Source organism: Delphinus delphis, chromosome 4 (genome assembly GCF_949987515.2).
Source record: "Delphinus delphis chromosome 4, mDelDel1.2, whole genome shotgun sequence".
Taxonomy (NCBI): Eukaryota; Metazoa; Chordata; class Mammalia; order Artiodactyla; family Delphinidae; genus Delphinus; species Delphinus delphis.
Window position 1 is genome coordinate 45145678 of NC_082686.1, and position 23681 is coordinate 45169358.

A 23681-nucleotide genomic window follows, 5' to 3' on the forward strand; every position below is an offset into this window, starting at 1 on the left:
TATAATTATCACTCATTTTAAGAATATATCTTAATCCAGCAATAGTGCTGTCACTGAACAGCTGGAAAGAGTTTTAAATATGCTTTCTAAAGTACTTAATTCCTTAGGAGAACCAAACTTGTCATTCTCACAAATTTAAGAAAATACTGAATAGTTTATCCTTAAGATACAAAGGCAACATTGGGAAGTAAATTACCACATTTAATACTTGAGTCTTTCTTATAAATTTAAAGAATTTTCATCTTGATCATAGAGAATCAATTTTTTCAAATCCTATTTTCAACTGCAATTGGTACATTTGAATGGATTTCTGAAAATGAACTGGAAAGATATCATGAGTTCATAATGAAACTTCTAATTCGAGTTTACTGGTATAGGGTTTTTACTTACCTTCATTGGTCTGGCATCTGTATCTCCTTTTTTCCCATAGGAAAAAAATCCTAGTTCTCAATAACACCAACAAAATTACTCATTTGATTTATCCCTCAATACACACACACACACACACACACACACACACACACACACACACACACACATATTCAGAATTACAATACCAGTAGTACCACTAACAATATCATTACTAAAAACAGTTCAATATTTTTTGCAGTTTTTTTAGTACTTAAAATATGTTCTATTGGTATGTAAGTTAAGTTACTGTGTTTTAATGTCATTTTAAGTAGTTCCTCTTGAAGGCTATACTTTCAACTCAATACACAGGTTTCTTTCTACTGATTTTTTGAGATTGCTCTTTTAAACGTTAATTTGTTTTTTAATTATTTAAAATATTTACAGGGTTCCAAAGTAACTCTTCAGGGGAAGATATATTCAGAGATGTTTTGCTTCTCACCCTGTAGTGTCCATCCTTTTGCCTCCCACCCTCTAAGGGTAACCATTATTATTCGTTTTTATTCTAGGTTTATCCTTACATTGTTTTTTATACATTTTTCTCCATCTCACTTTCTTCACTTAAAAATATATCCTGAAATAACTCCATTCTAGTATTTATATATGGTCTCAATTCCTTTTTACAATTTCATAATTCTATGGTGGATGTAGTGTAGTTTTTTCAATCAGTCCCTTATTGATGGGCATTTAAATTGTTTCCAATCTTTACAAATAAATCTCAGTGAGTAGTCTTATAAATATGTCACTTTGTATTTCTGCAGTGTTTCTTTCAGATAGAGTCCCAAAAACCAAAGCATAAATGAATATATAATTTGCCTTAAATTTCCCTTTATAAGGATTGTGCCATTTTGCCTTTACACCAACAATGTATTAAAGTGCTTTTCCCCATAGCCTAGCCCAGAGCCTGGTGTCAAATTTTTGGATTTTTTACCAATCTAATAGATGAGAAATCGTATCTCAGTATATTTAATTTGTATTTTTAAGAGTGAGTTTTAACTTCTATGTAAAAAACTCCTTTTATAAGTAATTAGAATATTTAAAAATGAGAAGTATTTTGTTAGATAAAAGAACCTGCAGTATATACATTCTAGGTAAATTTTGAAGTTTAACACAAGATTACTTTAGGTTAGGATTAGATTGTTAAAACAATGTTATATAGAAAAAGAAGATAGACATGATTGTGAAAATGAACTTCACAAATTAAATATTTCGGTTTTATTCAAATGTCATAGAAACCATGCAAAAGAAATAATCCTCACATTGATAAGCAAAAATTCACTGTAGTTACGAAGTTTGTGATATAAACTTCTATAAAGTACTAAGACTTTATAAAGTACCAAGTCTTGAAGGAAAGTCTATAAATGATCTTGTAATTGCAGAGAATTTTCTATAGCAGACTTAGATTTGATTAAATATAGAAGTCAAGTCTATTGTACTTCAAGTTGTAGCCCCAAACCAAAGCCAGTTTAAGAAAAATTGTTGTCCTCTAACAAAACCAGAGATGATGAGTTCTGGTCCTTATTCGTGGACTATCTGAGTCTTTCCTATGTTCCTTAATAATGTTTCTAAATATATTTTAATATTTTATTTGGATTGAATAAAGGAGATCCTATCATATTACTCTGACATCAATAACTAATGTCCTCTTCAACAGGAATTGTGTTTTCCTTAGAAGACAAAATATTAAAGAAAGGATTATGGAGAATGATTCCTGCCAATTAATTCTCAGTTATTTTCTTTCCTTTCAGCACCTTCCCTGATAGGTATGGTAAGGAAGGACTGGGCATCCCAAAATAGCATTGCCATATCATGGCAAGCACCTGCTTTTTCCAATGGACCCATACTGGACTACGAGATCAAGTACTATGAGAAAGTAGGTCTTATTTGGAGCTTCCTAAAAATCTACATATACATATATATACATATATGTATATACTAAACATGTTGTTATACAATATTATTTTACTTTAAAAGCTATTCTTTTTCGGCCTAACTTCATACCTACTATGTCTTTGAATACTCTCCAATATACTATTGTGCTTATAATTTCTTAATTAATTTGTCTTGTTTTATGTCAGATTAAAGTAGAAGACACAAGATGTTCATCTCTACCTTCACTTACTCTAGGGAGTTTTACAATAGAAAGTTGTAACTCCTTCAACTTACAGTTTAATTGACATAACATTGTTTCTAAAACTCACTTGGGAAGAAATAGTAAAATGGAATTACCATAATCTAAAGCAATTTCATGTAGGCCATATCCTTTGCTAATGAGTTTAAAGTTACAGTCTGCTAAAATTTGGAAAGTATGATTTAAGGTTTAAATGGAAATAGCTGATGAATTAAAATTTTTCTTTACATTCAGGTCAGCTGATTTATTTTATAAGTTAGCAAGATAAATATGGTTAACAAATCAACTTTTAATGTTAATTTCCATTTCTGTCATTTAAAATTGTTCTCAGTTACTATATTTTCCCAAATTATATACTTACTCAGTTTTATGGTATTCATATACATTCTTTCTTTATGCTTTTCCCTCCATCCCTCACTATTATGATATTGTCCTATAGATATTATAGCAGAACATATTGTCAATTCTGATAATATGTCCCATTGGACTGATACTACCCTGGAATATTGATAAAGTGAGCATTACATTTAAAAAATTATAATGTAAAAACTATATGTAATTCCCAGTGGTATATTAAAATAAGAAAGAACTTATGTTTCTGTAACTTACAAGAAGCAAAGGAACATCACAAATAAATTTAGGTTTCCTATGGAGAAACATAGGGCAAGAAGAGAAATAGAAGTCTTTATTTTTCTATTCTGCTAATTCTGAGCAAATGTAATTTTGAAAAGGGGAGAAGTAACTCAGTTGCATGACTGTATCTAGTAATTTCAGAATTATGTAGTCAATGAAAACTGTCATTATTATTAACTGACATGGATAAATCCGTAGTCTAAGAAAGGAGGAATTGACTCAGTTTAATTGGCTTATAGATTCTGCACATTGGTCTAGCCAGCATGTGCTCAGAAATCCTGTTGGGCTGTTCTTTCAAATGTTACAACCCGTAGCATCCTGTCACAAAAATATACGTATTTTCCATTCACTCGTTTAAATATATCTTCATGAACTCAAAAATTCAGAGTATTTAAAAAGCAATGCACACATATTTTTAAGCAACTTTTCAGAATAAAAAATATTTCTCTGTGTTTTATAAAGGTTATATTTCATATGCAGAAAATCACTCTTATTCTATTGTCATTTTTACTTCATATGTTTGAAGATGAAAATAACTTGCAATATTTCCAATTAAAGAAAAACTACACCGATTCCATAAAAAGAGAACCACATTAATCCAGTCAAAACTTTATAAATTAATCATATTCTGAAAGATGGTCATTGACATAATATCCATGTTTGAATGATAGAATAAATAATGTTACGAAGGAGTTTATTTTGTAAGAAAATGGCAGTGATCCAGTGCTAATGGATTAAACATGGAGTTGGAAGCAAAGGATTCCTAATTCATGTACTGACTCTGACTCTCATTATGCTTGTGGTCAGGAAAAAGTCTATTAATCTCCCTATGTCTCAGACTTCACATTTGTAAAATGGAAATAAAGATATCAACTCTTCTAGTGGGTTGTAAAGATTAATTCTGAACAGACCTGAAGATGAAGAGTGTATGAAGTCAGTATTAAATATCATTTAAGAAAGCATTAGGGAAATATTTGGCATATTATATAGTTCAATATAGAATCAGAGCACAATAGCATGGGAATTATGTACAAACTAAATAAAAATTATGATATCTTCATACATAAATACATAATGTGTAGGCAATCAATCAAGATGTTAGAATATCAAACCTCTGAGAGAAAGCATAAAATGACTGACAACATTAAAACTTTTCCCAACTATGACTTCAGATTCTTGCTGTACCTTTTATATATCTATCTATATCTATAATACAGTTTCTCCTCCCAAGAATTATTTTTATAAAGCTTATAACTAGGGAAACCTACAATAGAACTCTTAGTTAAAAGTGCTAATTTCTTTATTAGGAATCTAAATATAGTTCAGTAGGAAAAGCAAAATACAAAGCAGTACATGTACAAATGCTCCTATTTTGGGAACACAAATATTCCCCCATCTATGTATATTTTTGTGTGGTTATATTAACATACAGAATATGGAATGGAAATATGCTGTTTTAGGTGTTACCTGTTGGGTTAGAATGGGATGAGGGGTGGAAGTACATAGATGGAGGTAAGAGAGAGAGCGAGGTAGCAAATATAGATAAAGATGGATGGATGGATGGATGGATGGATGGATAGATCCTAAATAGCTTTGGTAGCTGTCCTAGATCAAGTTGCCCAAAGGCAGACCCTGAGATGGGAATTCGTGTGTAAGTGATTAATGAAGAACCCTCCCAGGAGAACTGGTAAGACAATGGGGAGGCAGGACTATGAAGGAAGATGCAAATCAAACTCAGAGTGAGCAGGGGAGCTCTGGAGTCTAAAATACGTCTCAGAGTTCATCGTATGGAGACAAAGAAGCTGAGCTTCCATACTCAGGCTCCAGTCAGTCATTGACCACAGGCCTGAATGGACATATACATGTGGTATTCAGGAAAAAGTCATAGGCACATCTGGTTCTCCACTGTGGCTCCAGTTGCCCAAGTTTAGGTGTCTAAAGTAGATGGTAGGTACAAGCCTTTAAATGCAAAACACATAGAAGCTAGGGGGTGGGAGCAGGAACAGGTAAAGGTGATCCAAGTAGATCTCATGGCACACCAACTAATAACTAAGGCACCTCAATGCTCAGAGAGCTAGGAGAGAATTTTACTCCTTGGCTCATTATGATATCCACAGTCTCCATAGTCTTTAATATTGGCGCCTCAGTCTTTAATTTATGGCATTTAAACTTTACATTTCCTTTCAATCAAAGATATAGTATATTGCTAAACTTAATTAATACACAAATGATCAATATTCCTCCATTCTCTGAGGAATCCATGCTGTTTTATTAAGTTATTGTGTTAGGATCATTATTCTGTAAATCAGGAGAGAAGTTAAGCTGCTTAGAATGTGAAGTGTCTACAAATATCTGAGGTCAAACACATATTGTTGTTACCAGTGACCTTTGCTTAGAAAAAGGCATTGGCGTACATGTTCAAAAATTTGAGTTTGGCTCAGACCTTAACTTTCTTAGGCGTGTTTTCTCATCTGTAAAATAAGGGTCTGGAAAGATAATCTCTTCCATTTTTAGCTGTTTGCAAATGCTGCTATGTTTGTGTTTGTACAGTTATATAGATATGTTATACTATCTTTCAAAGAATTTATGTATACTAAAATTAAATACATACACACATTTTAAAAAATACATCACAGGGAATAATCTTCACATCATAATTATATATAAAAATTAAAACCCTGCTATGATTGTCTTTTGTTTCTATGTGTGTGTGTGTGTGTGTGTGTGTGTGTGTGTGTGTGTGTGTGTGTGTGTGATGAGAGGACTATGAAGAAGAAAATATATTGCTTGTGGGTTATAATTAATTAGATGCTCTCTATTCAGTTAATTATACTCCCCCAATTCTTGGTTTTCTCTTTTCATACTCAAAAAGTATTTTATTTTTTTAAACTCACATGAATATAGTTTGAATATGAAAAGTCACTTAAAATAATGAAGAAAGTCACGTATGTTACCAAAAAAGTTTATATTTTGTATTTACTTACTAACAATGCTTTTCTTCAAAGTAGAGCCTCCTCATAATGAGGGAACTGTTAAAAACCATGAAGACAATTTAGGTGATACGCACTTTATATAACACTTCATGAAGTGGATGGTCTCCTTTCAGGAAGTGCCAAGTGGGCCGGAAGGCAGGGAGCTTTTATAGCACAAGGAATAAAGAACAAGGGAGAGAAAAAGAGAAAATATCTGATTGGCTGGAGCCACACAGTTAACCTTGTTTAGGGTGAGAATGAACAAGGAAAGAAGTATAGAGCCCAGAGCTGGCTTGGCCATTTGGGGACTGGGTAACTGGATATACTGCATGTTTTTTTTTTTAATTGAAGTATAGTTGATTTACAATGTTGTGTTAATTCTGCTATACAGCAAAGTGACTCAGTTATACATATATATACAATCTTTTTTGTATTGTTTTCTGTTATGGTTTATCCCAGGACATTTAATGTAGTTCCCTGTGCTTTACAGTAGGACCTTGTTGTCCATCCGTTCTATGTGTAGTAGTTTGCATCTACTAACCCCAAACTCCCAGTCCATCCCTCCCCCACCAGCCCCCCTTGGCAACCACAAATCTGTTCTCTATGTCTGTAAGTCTGTTTCTGCTTCATAGATAGCAGAAATATGACATTTGTGTCATATTTTAGATTCCATATGTAAGTGACATCTTATGGTATTTGTCTTTCTCTTTCTGACTTACTTCACTTAGTATGATAATCTCTAGTTACATCCATGTTGCTACAAATGGCATTATTTCATTCTTTTTATGGCTAAGTAATATTCCATTGTATATATGTACCACATCTTCTTTATCCATTCATCTGTCAATGGACATTTAGGTTGTTTCCATGTTTTGGCTATTGTGAATAGTGCTGCTATGAACATAGGGGTGCATGTATCTTTTTGGATTATAGTTTTCTCTGGATATATGCCCAGGAGTGGGATTGCTGGATCACATGGTAATTTTTAGTTTTCTGAGGAGCCTCCATACTGATTTCCATAGTGGCTGCACCAACTTCCATTCCCACCAACAGTGTAGGAGGGTTCCGGTTTTCCACACCCTTTCCAGCATTTGTTATTTGTAGACTTTTTAATGATGGCCATTCTGACTGGTGTGAGGTGGTGCCTCATTGTAGTTTTGATTTGCATTTCTCTAATAATTAGTGATGTTGAGCAGCTTTTCATGTGCTTCTTGGCCATCTGTGGATATACTGAGTTTTTGATCCCAGAGCTTTTACAGAGACAAAAAATTATCAAAGTTTTGGTTTGCTGACTTGGCACTCTGGATGGGAGCAGTTCCATCTTGGGCTTAGAAAGTTATTTCAATAAGTCAATAAGACATCATCTGTCCCCAACCCCTCAGTCTCCACCTTCGACATGTTGCAGACCCTCTTGCAGTCACTAAATATCAAAACTCTCATTGAACATCAAATACAGCATTCCCTTAGCTCTGCTCCTACCTCCTTTCTTTACCCTTTGTTTTCACATTTTTAATTTTTCTTCTCCTTTATTTCTCTGCCCGTAGCACTTTTCTTTCTCTTGCTTCTTTGTTCTTTTATTATATTTATCAAAGACTGTCTTGATTAGAGTCATTTATGTGTGTATCTGACTCCCTCACTAGTTTGGAAGGCCCTGAATAAAGGAGATCTTTTCTTGTTTGTCTTTGTCACCCAACCTTGAGTCAGTGCCTAACACCACTGTTTGCTTTCAGTCAGATTCTAAAGAAAGTAATAAAATCCTTTCTTTGTTCAGAACTCATTCAGAGGAAATTGAAACAACTTACCAGCCACTGTGAAATTACCCCTAACAATTAAGAAAAAAAGAAAGAAAGCTCCGAGAACTTCCTGTTTCTACCTGTTCATGAGATGGACACACACTGATATCCATCAGCTGAGACAATGCTCTGTTAATAAATAGAATGTAAGCACACAAGGGCAGGGATTTCTTTTGTCCACGTTCATATCCTTAGCACTCAGAAAGGCACATAGCTCATAATTCATAGGCAACGATAGTTGGCCAATTATATGCCAGATACTTTTAAAAGTGTTTTTTATGTATTAAGCAATTCAGTTCCAATAACAATGCTTTGTAATAAGTACTATTACCCTTCCCACTTTACAGATGAAGAAACTAAGGTACAAGAAACCTAAGTAACTTCACCAAAATAACCCAGGCAATAAGTGGTTGTTAACACCTACTTGCATCACAATTGGATGTCTCAGAAAAGTCAGTGCTTTCTGCTGATGCTGATTTTCTAGGTTCTCTTCATTACTCTCTGCTGCCCATTTTGCATCTATAAAATGGCAGCAATAAAATATACCTTCCTCACCAGGGTGTTGTACAGCTCCATTGATTACCAACTGGTAGCTCATTTTGCAAACATGAATCCTCCATAATAGTTCATTATTCTTACATCCAATATTTAAAGACCTATGAATGGTAAAGTCTTTTCTTTACAATTCTCTCATTAATTTTTTTTTTTTTACCAGTCAGTAGTTTTTAGATTTTGCTTAAGAAATTTCATCATAAGAAAGGAAACATTTCTTATATACAGATGGTCAATAATTATAAAATTCTGAATTTGTTTAACTTGCCATTGTTTCACTTACTCTACCAATTATAGAATTGAGTATCTATGAGGTTTATATAAAAGATGTAATTTCATGTCATGAAAACACTGTATTGTTTTAAAGAAAAAAGGTGAAGAGATTTGTGGGAAGCTTTTCATTATGGGAAATAATTTCATTGCTCAGGGATGATTTAAAGTAGTCTCTTTCGATAGAAGGTTGAATCGTTGGTATCTTTTGTAAAAGTCTCATACTTCTCAACAACAAACTTTGCACAATAAGTCTCTTTCTTCCTTCTCTCCCCTCTTATTCTACTTTCTCAGGGTAGTTTTTCCCCCAAGATAACAATTCAATAAATACTATTTTTTTCCTAAAATATATAAGCAGTAAATCTGCATCTTTATTTGATTAAAAATATATGAAGCAACTATTGTAGAAATAATCAACTGGAAAAGAAAAGAATCCTTCTCTCCTTCCGTATAAAATTGTCAAGATACATTTCTTACTTTCTTCTGTTGTATTTCCTTCACTTAGGTGTTTGCCCAAAAGTGGAAGAGAATTTTCTGTTTGCTTCCACGAATGCTACTCTTACCTCTATCCACTGTTTAGGTACAGAAACATATCTCATTTATTCTCTGCATCCTCCTTCCACAATGACCATCTAAGGTGTACATTTTGTAACGTAAATGTAAACTTGCATGTAAATTGAAACATGGTTTTCATATAGGAACTAAGAAAAGTGTGGTTGAGGAAAGGGCCTATGGATTTCCTGGATCACAGGAGGAACTTGTTGAAATGCAGGTTCTGATTCAGTTGACCAGAGGTGGCTTAAAGGAGGTGGGATGAGGGTTTACATTTGAAACAGCTCACAGGGAAGGCTAGCACTGCCTCTCCCAGGACCACGCTTGAAGCTCTAAGTCTCTAGAGGCACCACTTCTCCATTACCTCACTTTAAAGGTATGGATAGAGGGAGAATAACCACAACCATCTAAACATACATGTGAACTTAAATATTGAACCATCTTTATAACTGGCTAGAATCTCTGTAGATGTTACATGTCTTGTGTGATATTTGGACCTAAAATATTAATCCAAAGCAAAATGCAGTAAATAAGGGACCAAGTCAGTTTCAGATACAATTGAGTTGTTTCTAATGGAATCAGCAAATTCCTGAGCTGCTAAATAAAAGTTTTGTGTTCTCTTTTTTCCTTTCTTTTCATAATTCTTATTTGTTGCCATGTCCACCACAGAGAAATTGGATATGAGCATTTGGTACTAATTAAAACAACATTACCTGATAAAAAATGGATGGCAAGGGAATTTACTGATACAAACACTCATTACAGAGATTTCATTGCCAATTTCCGTGTTGTGTAGCAAACACCACCCTATGTAGAAGCCTGTCTGGTTTAGTGAGCCCAGGGAGTCCCCAAAGGCCTGGAGCAGAGATTTTCGTGGTCGCAAACCTGGGACTGGTGCCAGCACTGCATCAACAGCAGCATCTGTATGATTTGGACGTATCTGAATAGAAAGAAATTGAAAGACATTTGCACTACACATCTAGTATAAGGTTTGCACGCATATGAAAATTACAAATGTCTACTGACTCCTCTAGCTTTAAATTGTCTTCTGTTTCATAAGAGTCATACTACCTTTTGTTTGATTTGAAAAATGGATTTGTTTAAAATTACAGAAGCTAGATTTAGTATGTCAAAGATTTGATACATCCAAAAGAGGAAAAAGCAAAATTGGTAGAACTAAGTAAATATACTTCATTTAAAACTTTAGAATATATCTAAATTTATAGACTGAAATGGAGGTTATAAACATAATGAGTATCAAAGTTTATGTTTTGGTTTTCAAGAATAAAACAATACCCACTTCACTGTGCTCAAAGGGCCTGGATTCTTTTGGTGGTATGTAGTCACCAGAAGTGCAATCTTAGCGCTGATGTTGTAATACTAGCTAAGGCTGCTCATTAATCACATTTCTGCCGACTTGCTATATTTCAGTCAGCTCTAAATTTCATAACATTTTAATTCAATTTCACATCCTGAAATCATAATCAGTTGCTTTGATATTCCTGGTCAGACTTTTCTTAAATTGCTTCATCATCACTTTAATGAATTCCATGTCTTCATCTCTTTTTTGATGAGGTTAGGGTAAACTAGATTATTTTCCGATTCTGAAATTCCATGACTGCATAAGCTTATTATTATTTTATTGTGTCTGGCTTTGCTATGCAAGCTGATAAGAAACCATCAAGTAAGAGTAATGAAGGAATGAGAGATTTGATATTTCCAATGAAAATATGAGATATTAAAAAATTACAGGAAAGTATATAAAAATCTTAAGGGTGAAAGAGTAATTCAGTTTCTTCAACAATCTAGAAATCTATATATTTACAACCAAGTTTTGCATTTCTAAGAAAAGATAAAAATATAAGTCTATTTTAAAAAAGATTAATTACTACTCCTATAAATTTCTACCTCCTCTTAAAAATTATTGTTTGGAGGGAAGAAATAATACAATGGAACATACAGCTTGGAGTAGAGGTTATAGAACCCACAATACCAAATTCTAAGAGGATCACAAATGTCCCTTTAAGTAGGGACTGATGGTGGGACAGAATACTAGAAACTACTCTAGGAAGGTGTCTAGGTTAGTGCCCACCAGAATCAGGATAGCCTTGGAGTATGCAAAATTAGCATTTTTCCATTATAGTTTCATTCCTTCAGAAAAAAATTTTCTGGGAAGTAACAAGGACACAAATTCAAACTTCCTCTAAATTTCTGATCTAGTTTGGTGAAAATCAGACAAACAAAAATCCCATAGACAGGCACCAATTATTTGAGTGTGATATTGCCGTGAATTCAGACTGCATTCAGCCTTCAAAGAACTGCTCTTCCATTAATGTAAAATGTAAATATAATGTTATTACTTCAGAAAGCCAAATGTACAAGTCAGATATCTAACTTTCTATCCTAAAATGATGAAAGGGTAAATAATACTGTATAATGCCTGTAGGCAAATCTTTAAGCTAAGAATTGCAACTCTGGTAGATTATGTTATCTAACCCTTAGCAAGTTTCCCCTGATCACTGGCCTGTTAAAGTGTTGACTGAGTCATACTCCCTTGGGAGAAATGTAAGTTTTGCTCTTTCAAGTGCAGTTAAAAATACAACCATATTTTTGCCTATTCCTTAAACAATTACAATTTGGGGCTACAAGTACAAACATAATTACCAATTCATAAATTTACTTTTTTCTCTTCTGATACTGTACTACTACTTGTTTCATCTTGCACTTAATGAGGAAATCTATAAACTGAACAAAGATGCATTCATTTCTTCTGAGGATTTTAAAGCCTGTAATTGTATGATAAATCATGTGAAATTATCTTGCGAGATTTCCTATAGAATACGAGGTGGCTGTTTACAGAGTGCATTGTTTAGCCCCATTTTCCTTCAGGGATTTATTAGCAAATGCTAATAGAGGAAATAAATATGGACCATACAGAGGGGTAAGGTAGAGCTAGCAACTTTTCTTAGTAGTCAGTCAGGAATTTGGTGGGGTTTCTTCCTTGAATAGTTCACTCCAATAAATACTTCTGTGAAAGGTGTGTATGTGTTTTTAAACTGCATTTTTAAGCATGGTTTTTATTAGACCCCATAGATTTCAAAATATTGCAGTATTATAAAGAAAATCCTACTTTTTATTTAAGAAATATGTAAGCTTCTGTGTGCCTCTGCTGCCTGACTTGATTTGCAGATTTTTTTTTTTTATTGCTGGAGGGAATGTCTAACATCCAAGATTATAGTGTGTCCAGTATTGGGAAACCTGTTCTTCTGGAGCTAGCGAACCCTTATTTATTGCAAGGCCAAGATTTGATTTTGTTGGATGAATTAGGAAAACAAAAATGAGTTAGAAGCTAAAATATTTGCACATTTCTAGTCCTTAAAACTACTTTCCCAATCTTGAATGAAGGTAGAGAAAAACATTTTGGTGTTAATACTTAACTTGGATTATGAAAAAACAAAAATAATGTTAACAAATAGTAGTTTACTGAGTGCACTCTACTTATATTAATTCATTTTAAGACAAGTTAATTAGCTGCTAGCTAATTGAGAGACACCTACCTACTTCATGATTACCACTTAGATTTCAACCTCCAGCTGGCAACTTAATAAGAAACTATGATAAAAATATATTTAGATATTGATGGAACGTTAAAAGTGACTGGACTGTTGATTATTTCATTTTTCTTCTGTCGCTTTAACTTTTGGTGGCTTTTTGGTCAATTCACATTGATATTTGTGAAACAAAATATTTTATACAATAATAAATATTCTATCTAGTCATAGTGGATTTGAACAGCCCTGGGTTAGAATTCAGGCTTTGAAACCAGTTAGCTTTGTGACCATAGGCAACAAGTTTTATTTCCTTAAGACTTAACTTCTTCATCTCTTAGGAGAGAAATGATAACAACCACATAAGCTATTATGAGGAATAGATTAAATGAGACTTTTAAATGTAAATCATTCATTTGCTCCTGGGAAAGAGTAAGCATTCAATACATAGACCCTACTAAAACTGGTATTAGTTTCAGTGTCATTACCAGTTTTAATTTTAACATGGTTCTAGTAGGCACAGTAGGTCCTTTAAATTTTTGTCACCCAAACAGAATGCCATCTTACCCAAAGTGCAAGCATGACCATCAAAAGGATTATTCTATTTTATAGATCATATGGTAATAAGTAAAACAGAGGTAAAGACATTAACGAATGTGTGAACTAGGGCGCAGAACCAGTTCCTAACATTTAAAAATTACCATCCACATCAATATTAATCAATTGATACCATCCCATAATATTATTTTATTGTCACTTAAGAAGTTTTAGTATAAGCATGTGATAACACTCTAATTTGGAAATTACAAAAATTGATATCTTAAATTATGAATTTACATAGTTTATGAACTATAAAACATTTGACATTAAATAAGATACAGAAAATTTTTTTCTTCGAAATTAGACATAACTCTAGAGTAGTATGGCCATAAACATGGAAAATAGTTTCATTCCTATTGTACTTTCCAAGTACACGTTAGATATATTGATGACAATACAGGCCATATTTTGCTTTGATACAAGATTCTCACTCTTCTAAGTTTTTTATATATGAGAATAATTCATGAAGCATGGTGTTCTATTTATTTTGGCAGATTTTATTATTTCATTACTCTCTAGGTAGGGTAAATTACTCTAATGGGTCCACCTTTTCATGTCTTACCTCATGGTTTCATTTCTTCTGTGTCTTTCTGTATACTCTTTAAAGGCCAAAGTAGGTTATGCAGAGGATACACAGCAGCCAAACATTCTCTTTCTCTCATGTACCATCTTTGCAATAGCAACCTTTTCTCTCTAATTATTTTATTTATTTATTTATTTTTATTTATTTTTCCTGCACTGGGTCCTCGTTGCCGTGCGCAGGCCGTCTCTAGTTGCGGCGAGTGGGGGCCCCTCTTCGCCGTGGTGCGTGGGCCTCTCACTGCGGTGGCCTCTCCCGCTGCGGAGCACAGGCTTCAGGCGCACGGGCTCAGCAGTTGTGGCACGCGGGCTCAGCAGCTGTGACTCGCGGGCTCCAGAGTGCAGGCTCAGCAGCTGTGGCGCACGGGCCCAGCTGCTCCACGGCATGTGGGATCCTCCAGGACCAGGCCTCGAACCCGTGCCCCCTGCATTGACAGGTGGACTCTCAACCACCGCACCACCAGGAAAACCTTTCTCTCTAATTATCAATCATTCATGAAAATAGAGATATACCGAAAAGTTGGCAATGTTGTGGTAAATAAGTAAAGATTTCACAAACAAAGAGATTTCCAAACTGAGAGCGTCAGAACCCTCTTAGAAGTATAGAAGTTAAAAATATGAATGATTATTAGGGCAAATTTAATCTAACTCTCTGATATTTATTAAGAAGCTAGACCCAGAAGAATTGTGGCTTGTGTGATATTGAACATACAGGTGTCCTGAATGCAAGGCTAGTCCTCTTCTAATATTCTGTATTGTCTCAGAAAGCACCACCATTTGAAAGCTACTTCCCTTATAGGAAAAGATACTGAACATTAACCTCATGTACAGATCAAATGTATTAGTTTTCTATTGCTACGTAACAAATTACCCCCAAACTGAGCAGTTTTAAGCAATGAGTATGTATTATCTCACAAAATGTCTGAGAATCAGGAATCTAGGAGTGACTTAGCTGGGTAGTTCTGGCTCTGGGTCTCCCATGGGGTTGCAGACAAGCTGTCATGGGCTGCAGTCAGCTGAAAGCTTAAAGAGGCAGGGCAACTTTTTTTCCAGCTCATTCATGTGACTTGGGCAGAAAGCTTCAGCTACTGTTCACGGGGACCTGATCACATCTAAAAGAGAGTGCACATTTAACACCAAAGAGGCAGTGTCTTTTATAATCTAATCTTAGCAATTACTATCACTTCTGTCATATTTTATTGGACACACAGTTCAACCCTAGGAGGGGATTGCATAATGGTATAAATATTGGGTTGGCCGAAAAGTTCCTTCAGGTTTTCCTGTAACATCTTATGGAAAAACCTGAACGAACTTTTCGGCCAACCCAATTCTAGGTGTGGGGATCATCAGGGTCAGTTTTGGAAGCTGGCCACCATATCAGGCTTCTTGGAAGAATCTATGATATTTCAACTTGCCTTCAACAAAATAATTATCTCTGAGAAAATGCAATGTACCTATTCTGAAACGCCAATAATTTTTAAAACATACTCTAGATAGTTCAGTGATATGGCCATTCCATTTTTTAGAATTTCCCCAGAAGATTAGCCTATTCTGTCCAAAATTCAACATATAAAGCTTAACTTCATACACATATGAAGTTAACACATACACATATGATCTCTTTTTTTCCAAATAACTCAGTCATGTCATTTAAAAGCCCTTGTAGTTGTTTTTCTGTCTCTAAAATTAAAGTAACATAAACAACCTAACTACATTTCCAAGTAAGCAGTCCCATGCATACTCCTCTTGATGAAGATTAAACAGAAAAATTTATACAGAACTTTGGCCTTGTATTCAGCTATAACTAAGAATTCATGTTGTTTTGACTCTTGCATGACCTTAACAATTTTTGATAGTTAAAGTAGACCAGGTCTCACCAGAACACAATTCCCTGGTTTACAAAAGGATTAAGCCACCCTTGGAAACAACAGAAGTCTCCTCTCCCTTTATAACCACTCTAATACAGTAAAGATACATAGGAAAGTAGTTAATATTGTGTAAATAATTAAAATTTTAATTTATGAAAGAGATTTCTAAACTTGATTAGATGAACGAACGTAGTGCTTCCCAGGTCATTAAAAAATTAAATATTTGAACTTTTTCCCAAATCAATATTAGTTAAAGTATAAAAAACAAGTTAAGTGCATATTTATATAAGGAGCCATGGGAATATTTAATAAGTTAACTCTTAAGTATAGAAAAAAACCAAAAGAGTTGCATGAATCTGTTTGTGTGTGTGTGTGTGTGTGTGTGTGTGTGTGTAAATGGAAAATTAAATCAAGAAAGATCATTTCCCAAGAAGTTTGTATCTGGATTTGTGTTATCTAATATACTCAAATAAATATCTCAATAAAGGCATGCCTAAAAATAGAGGCTTTCACTGCTTCAACCAGTCCTCTAAACTCTACTCATCTTTTCTAATTGTTACTCAGTACATCTCTTTTTTTTTTTTTTTTTTGCGGTACGCGGGCCTCTCACTGTTGTGGCCTCTCCCGTTGCGGAGCACAGGCTCCAGACGCGCAGGCCCAGCTGCCATGGCTCACGGGCGCAGGCGCACCACGGCATGTGGGATCCTCCCGGACCCCACGAAACCATGTCCCCTGCATCGGCAAGCAGACTCTCAACCACTGCGCCACCAGGGAAGCCCAGTACATCTCTTTAAAAACAAATTTCTTTGAAAACAATGCCACACTTCCTTTTTTTGTTTTTTAAACACCTTTATTGGAGTATAATTGCTTTACAATGGTGTGTTAATTTCTGCTTTATAACAAAGTGAATCAGTTATACATATACATATGTTCGCATATCTCTTCCCTCTCTTGTCTCCCTCCCTCTCACCCTCCCTATCCCATCCCTCTAGGTGGTCACAAAGCACCGGGCTGATCTCCCTGTGCTATGCGGCTGCTTTCCACTAGCTATCTATTTTACGTTTGGTATGTCCATGCCACTCTCTCACCTTGTCACAGCTTACCCTTCCCCCTCCCCATATCCTCAAGTCCATTCTCTAGTAGGTCTCTGTCTTTATTCTCTTCTTAACCCTAGGTTCTTCATGACCTTTTTTTTTTTTTCTTACATTGCATATATATGTGTTAGCATACGGTATTTGTTTTTCTCTTTCTGACTTACTTCACTCTGTAAAATGAAGTAAGATGGACGCTAGGTCCATCCACCTCACTACAAATAACTCAATTTCGTTTCTTTTTATGGCTGAGTAATATTACATTGTATATATGTGCCACTTCTTCTTTATCCATTCATCCAATGATGGACATTTAGGTTGATTCCATCTCCTGGCTATTGTAAATAGAGCTGCAATGAATATTTTGGTACATGACTCTTTTTGAATTATGGTTTTCTCACGGTATACGCCCAGTAGTGGGATTGCTGGGTCGTATGGTAGTTCTATTTGTAGTTTTTTAAGGAACTTCCATACTGTTCTCCATAGTGGCTGTATCAATTTACATTCCCACCAGCAGTGCAAAAGTGCTCCCTTTTCTCCATGCCCTCTCCAGCATTAATTGTTTCTAGATTTTTTGATGATGGCCATTCTGACCAGTGTGAAATGATATCTCATTGTAGTTTTGACTTGCATTTCTCTAATGATTAATTATGTAGAGAATTCTTTCATGTGTTTGTTGGCAGTCCGTATATCTTCTTTGGAGAACTGTCTGTTTAGGTCTTCTGCCCATTTTTGGATTGGGTTCTTTGTTTTTTTGTTATTGAGCTGCATGAGCTGTTTGTAAATTTTGGAGATTAATCCTTTGTCAGTTGCTTCATTTGCAAATATTTTCTCCCATTCTGAGGGTTCTCTTTTCGCCTTGCTTCCTTTGCTGTGCAAAAGCTTTGAAGTATCATTAGGTCCCATTTGTTTATTTTTGGTTTTATTTCCATTTCTATAGGAGGTGGGTCAAAAAGAATCTTGCTGTGATTTATGTCATAGAGTGTTCTGCCTGTTTTCCTCTAAGAGTTTTATAGTTTCTGGCCTTACATTTAGGTCTTTAATCCATTTTGAGCTTATTGATGTGTATGATGTTAGGGAGTGTTCTAATCTCATACTTTTACATATACCTGTCCAGTTTTCCCAGCACCACTTATTGAAGAGGCTGTCTTTTCTCCACTGTATATTCTTGCCTCCTTTATCAAAGATAAGGTGACCATATGTGCATGGGTTTATCTCTGGGCTTTCTATCCTGTTCCATTGATCTATATTTCTGTTTTTGTGCCAGTACCATACTGTCTTGATTACTGTAGCTTTGTAGTATAGTCTGAAGTCAGGGAGGCTGATTCCTCCAACTCCATTTTTCGTTCTCAAGATTGCTTTAGCTATTCGGGGTCTTCTGTTTTTCCATACAAATTGTGAAATTTTTTTATTCTAGTTCTGTGAAAAATACCAGTGGTACTTAGACAGGGATTCCATTGAATCTGTAGATTGCTTTGGGTAGTAGAGTCATTTTCACAATGTTGATTCTTCCAATCCAAGAACATGGTATATCTCTCCATCTGTTTGTATCATCTTTAATCTCCTTCATCAGTGTCTTATATTTTCTGCATACAGGTCTTTTGTCTCCTTAGGTATGTTTATTCCTAGATATTTTATTCTTTTTGTTGCAATGGTAAATGCGAGTGTTTTCTTAATTTCACTTTCAGTTTTTTCATCATTAGTGTGTAGGAATGCCAGAGATTTCTGTGCATTAATTTTGTATCCTGCTACTTTACCAAATTCATTGATTAGCTCTAGTAGTTTTCTGGTAGCATCTTTAGGATTCTCTATGTATAGTATCATGTCATCTGCAAACAGTGACACTTTACTTCTTCTTTTCCGATTTGGATTCCTTTTATTTCTTTTTCTTCTCTGATTGCTGTGGCTAAAACTTCCAAAACTATGTTGAATAATAGTGAGGAGAATGGGCAACCTTGTCTTGTTCCTGATCTTAGTGGAAAGGCTTTCAGTTTTTCACCATTGAGGACAATGTTGGCTGTGGGTTTGTCATATATGGCCTTTATTATGTTGAGGAAAGTTCCTTCTATGCCTACTTTCTGCAGGGTTTTTATCATAAATGGGTGTTGAATTTTGTTGAAAGCTTTCTCTGCATCTATTGAGATGATCATATGGTTTTTCTCCTTCAATTTGTTAATATGGTGTATCACGTTGATTGATTTGAGTATATTGAAGAATCCTTGCATTCCTGGAATGAACCCCACTTTATCATGGTATATGATCCTTTTAATGTGCTGTTGGGTTCTGTTTGCTAGTACTTTGTTGAGGATTTTTGCATCTATGTTCATCAGTGATATTGGCCTGTAGTTTTCTTTCTTTGTGACATCTTTGTCTGGTTTTGGTATTAGGGTGATGGTGGCCTCGTAGAGTGAGTTTGGGAGTTTTCCTCCTTCTGCTATATTTTGGAGGAGTTTGAGAAGGTTAGGTGTTAGCTCTTCTCTAAATGTTTGATAGAATTTGCCTGTGAAGCCATTTGGTCCTGGTCTTTTGTTTGTTGGAAGATTTTTAACCACAGTTTCAATTTTAGTGCTTGTGACTGGTCTGTCCATATTTTCTATTTCTTCCTGCTTCAATCTTGGCAGGTTGTCCATTTCTAACAATTTGTCCATTTCTTCCAGGTTGTCCATTTTATTGGCATAGAGTTGCTTGTAGTACTCTCTCATGATCTTTTGTATTTCTGCAGTGTCAGTTGTTACTTCTCCTTTTTCATTTCTAATTCTTTTGATTTGAATCTTCTCCCTTTTTTTCTTGATGAGTCTGGCTAATAGTTTATCAATTTTGTTTATCTTCTCAAAGAACCAGCTTTTAGTTTTATTGATCTTTGCTATCATTTCCTTCATTTCTTTTTCATTTATTTCTGATCTGATCTTTATGATTTCTTTCCTTCTGCTAACTTTGGGGTTTTTTGTTCTTCTTTCTCTAATTGCTTTAGGTGCAAGGTTAGGTTGTTTATTCGAGATGTTTCCTGTTTCTTAAGGTAGGATTGTATTGCTATAAACTTCCCTCTTAGAACTGCTTTTGCTGCATCCCATAGATTTTGAGTTGTCGTGTCTCCATTGTCATTTGTTTCTAGGTATTTTTTGATTTCCTCTTTGATTTCTTCAGTGATCACTTCGTCATTAAGTAGTGTATTGTTTAGCCTCCATGTGTTTGTATTTTTTACAGATCTTTTCCTGTAATTGATATCTAGTCTCATAGCATTTTGGTCGGAAAAGATACTTGATACAATTTCAATTTTCTTAAATTTACCAAGGCTTGATTTGTGACCCAAGATATGATCTGTGCTGGAGAATGTTCCATGAGCACTTGAGAAAAAATTGTATTCTTTTGTTTATGGATGGAATGTCCTATAAATATCAATTAAGTCCATCTTGTTTAATGTATCATTTAAAGCTTGTGTTTCCTTATTTATTTTCATTTTGGATGATCTGTCCATTGGTGAAAGTGGGGTGTTAAAGTCCCCTACTATGATTGTGTTACTGTCGATTTCCCCTTTTATGGCTGTCAGTATTTGGCTTATGTATTGAGGTGCTCCTATGTTGGGTGCATAAATATTTACAATTGTTATATCTTCTTCTTGGATCGATCCCTTGATCATTATGTAGTGTCCTTCTTTGTCCTTTGTAATAGTCTTTATTTTAAAGTCTATTTTGTCTGATATGAGAATTGCTACTCCAGCTTTCTTTTGGTTTCCATTTGCATGGAATATCTTTTTCCATCGCCTCACTTTCAGTCTGTATGTGTCCCAAGGTCTGAAGTGGGTCTCTTGTAGACAGCATATATATGGGTCATGTTTTTTTATCCTTTCAGCCAGTCTGTGTCTTTTGGTGGGAGCATTTAATCCATTTACATTTAAGGTAATTATCGATATGTATGATCCTATTCCCATTTTCTTAATTGTTTCAGGTTTCTTATTGTAGGCCTTTTCTTTCTCTTGTGTTTCTTGCCTAGAGAAGTTCCTTTTGTAAAGCTGGTTTGGTGGTGCTGAACTCTCTCAGCTTTTGCTTGTCTGTAAAGGTTTTAATTTCTCCATCAAATCTGAATGAGATCCTTGCTGGGTAGAGTAATCTTGGTTGTAGGTTTTTCTCCTTCATCACTTTAAACATGTCCTGCCACTCCCTTCTGGCTTGCAGAGCTTCTGCTAAAAGATCAGCTGTTAAACTTATGGGGATTCCCTTGTGTGTTATTCATTGTTTTTCCCTTGCTGCTTTTAATATGTTTTCTTTGTATTTAATTTATTTATTTATTTATTTATTTATTTATTTATTTTTGCGGTATGCAGGCCTCTCACTGCTGTGGCCTCTCCCATTGCAGAGCACAGGCTCCAGATGCGCAGGCTCAGCGGCCATGGCTCACGGGACCAGCCGCTCCATGGCATGTGGGATCTTCCCAGACCGGGGCACGAACCTGTGTCCCTGTATCGGCAGGCAGACTCTCAACCACTGCGCCACCAGGGAAGCCCCTGTATTTAATTTTTGACAGTTTGATTAATATGTGTCTTGGTGTGTTTCTCCTTGGATTTATCCTGTATGGGACTCCCTGTGCTTCCTGGACTTGACTAACTATTTCCTTTCTCATATAGGGAAGTTTTAAACTATAATCTCTTCAAATATTTTCTCAGTCCCTTTTCTTTTCTTCTCTTCTGGGACCCCTATAATTCGAATGTTGTTGCATTTAATGTTGTCCCAGAGGTCTGTGAGACTGTCCTCAATTCTTTTCATTCTTTTTTCTTTATTCTGCTCTGCAGTAGTTATTTCCACTATTTTATCTTCCAGGTCACTTATCCGTTCTTCTGCCTCAGTTATTCTGCTATTGATCCCTTCTAGAGTATTTTTAATTTCATTTATTGTGTTGTTCATCATTGCTTATTCATCTTTAGTTCTTCTAGGTCCTTGTTAAATGTTTCTTGCATTTTGTCTATTCTATTTCCAAGATTTTGGATCATCTTTACTATCATTATTCTGAATTCTTTTTCATGTAGACTGACTATTTTCTGTTCATTTGTTAGGTCTGATGGGTTTTTACCTTGCTCCTTCATCTGCTATGTGTTTTTCTGTCTTCTCATTTTCCTTATCTTCCTGTGTTTGGGGTCTCCTTTTTGCAGGCTGCAAGTTTGTAGTTCCCGTTGTTTTTGGTGTCTGTCCCCAGTGGCTAAAGTTGGTTCAGTGGGTTGTGTAGGCTTCCTGGTGGAGGGGACTAGTGCCTATGTTCTGGTGGATGAGGCTTCATCTTGTCTTTCTGGTGGGCAGGTCCACATCTTGTGGTGTATTTTGGGGTGTCTGTGGCCTTATGATTTTAAGCAGCCTCTCTGCTAATGGGTGGGTTGTGTTCCTGTCTTGCTAGTTGTTTGGCATAGGATGTCCAGCACTGTAGCTTGCTGGTCGTTGAGTGAAGCTGGGTCTTGGTGTTGAGATGGAGATCTCTGGGAGATTTTAGCGGTCTGCTATTACGTGGAGCTGGGAGGTCTCTTGTGTACCAGTGTCCTGAACCTGGCTCTCCCACCTCAGAGGCACAGCCCTGATGCCTGGCTGGAGCACCAAGAGCCTTTCATCCACACGGCTCAGAATAAAAGGGAGAAAAAGTAGAAAAAGAAAGAAAGAAAGAAAGGAAGGAAGGGAGAAAGAAAGAACATAAAATAAAATAAAATAAGAAAAAATAAAGTAAAGTTAAAATAAAAAATAATTATTAAGAAAAAAAATTTTTTTAAGTAAAAAACAAAACAAAATACGGACGGACAGAACCCTAGGGCAAATGGTGAAAGCAAAGCTATACAGGCAAAATCTCACACAGAAGCATACACATACACACTCAGAAAAAGAGAAAAAGGGGAAAAAGTTATATATCTTGCTCTCAAAGTTCACCTCCTCAATTTGGGATGACTCGTTGTCTATTCAGGTATTCCACAGATGCAGAGTACATCAAGTTGATTGTGGAGATTTAATCCGCTGCTCCTGAAGCTGCTCAGCTTTGGATCTGGACCCGCCTCTGCGTGTAGTTCGCCTGAGGGCGTCTGTTCTTTGCTCAGACAGGATTGGTTTAAAGGAGCAGCTGATTCGGGGGCTCTGGCTCACTTAGGCAGGGGGGAGGGAGGGGTACGGATGTGGGGCGATCCTGTGGCGGCAGAGGCCGGCGTGACGTTGCACCAGCCTGAGGTGCACCGTACATTCTCCCGGGGAAGTTGTTCCTGGATCACGGGACCCTGGCAGTGGCGTCTGCATAGGCTCCGGTGAGTGGAGGTGTGGAGAGTGACCTGTGCTCGCACACCGGCTTCTTGGTGGCGGCAGCAGCAGCCTTAGCGTCTCATACGCGTCTCTGGGGTCCGCGCTTTTAGCCGCTGCTCGCGCCCGTCTCTGGAGCTCCTTTAAGCAGCGCTCTTAATCCCCTCTCCTTGCGCGCCAGGAAACAAAGAGGGAAGAAAAAGTCTCTTGCCTCTTTGGCAGGTTCAGGCTTTTCCCCGGACTCCCTTCCGGCTAGCCGTGGCGCACTAGCCCCTTCAGGCTGTGTTCACGCCGCCAGCCCCAGTCCTCTCCCTGGGATCCGACCGAAGCCCAAGCCTCAGCTCCCAGCCCCTGCCCGTCCCGGTGGGTGAGCAGACAAGCCTCTCAGGCTGGTGAGTGCCGGTCGGAACCGATCCTCTATGTGGGA

General features: G+C 36.1%; 1 protein-coding gene across 2 annotated transcripts in view; it reads left to right on the forward strand.

The window, feature by feature from the left end:
- Positions 1-23681, forward strand: part of EPHA6 (EPH receptor A6) — an 867569-nt gene that overhangs the window by 504141 nt on the left and 339747 nt on the right. For both annotated transcript variants that reach the window (XM_060010502.1, XM_060010503.1), the window contains exon 6: positions 2157-2281. In XM_060010502.1, the coding sequence (XP_059866485.1) occupies positions 2157-2281 (125 nt within the window). The remainder of the gene's footprint in view (positions 1-2156; positions 2282-23681) is intronic.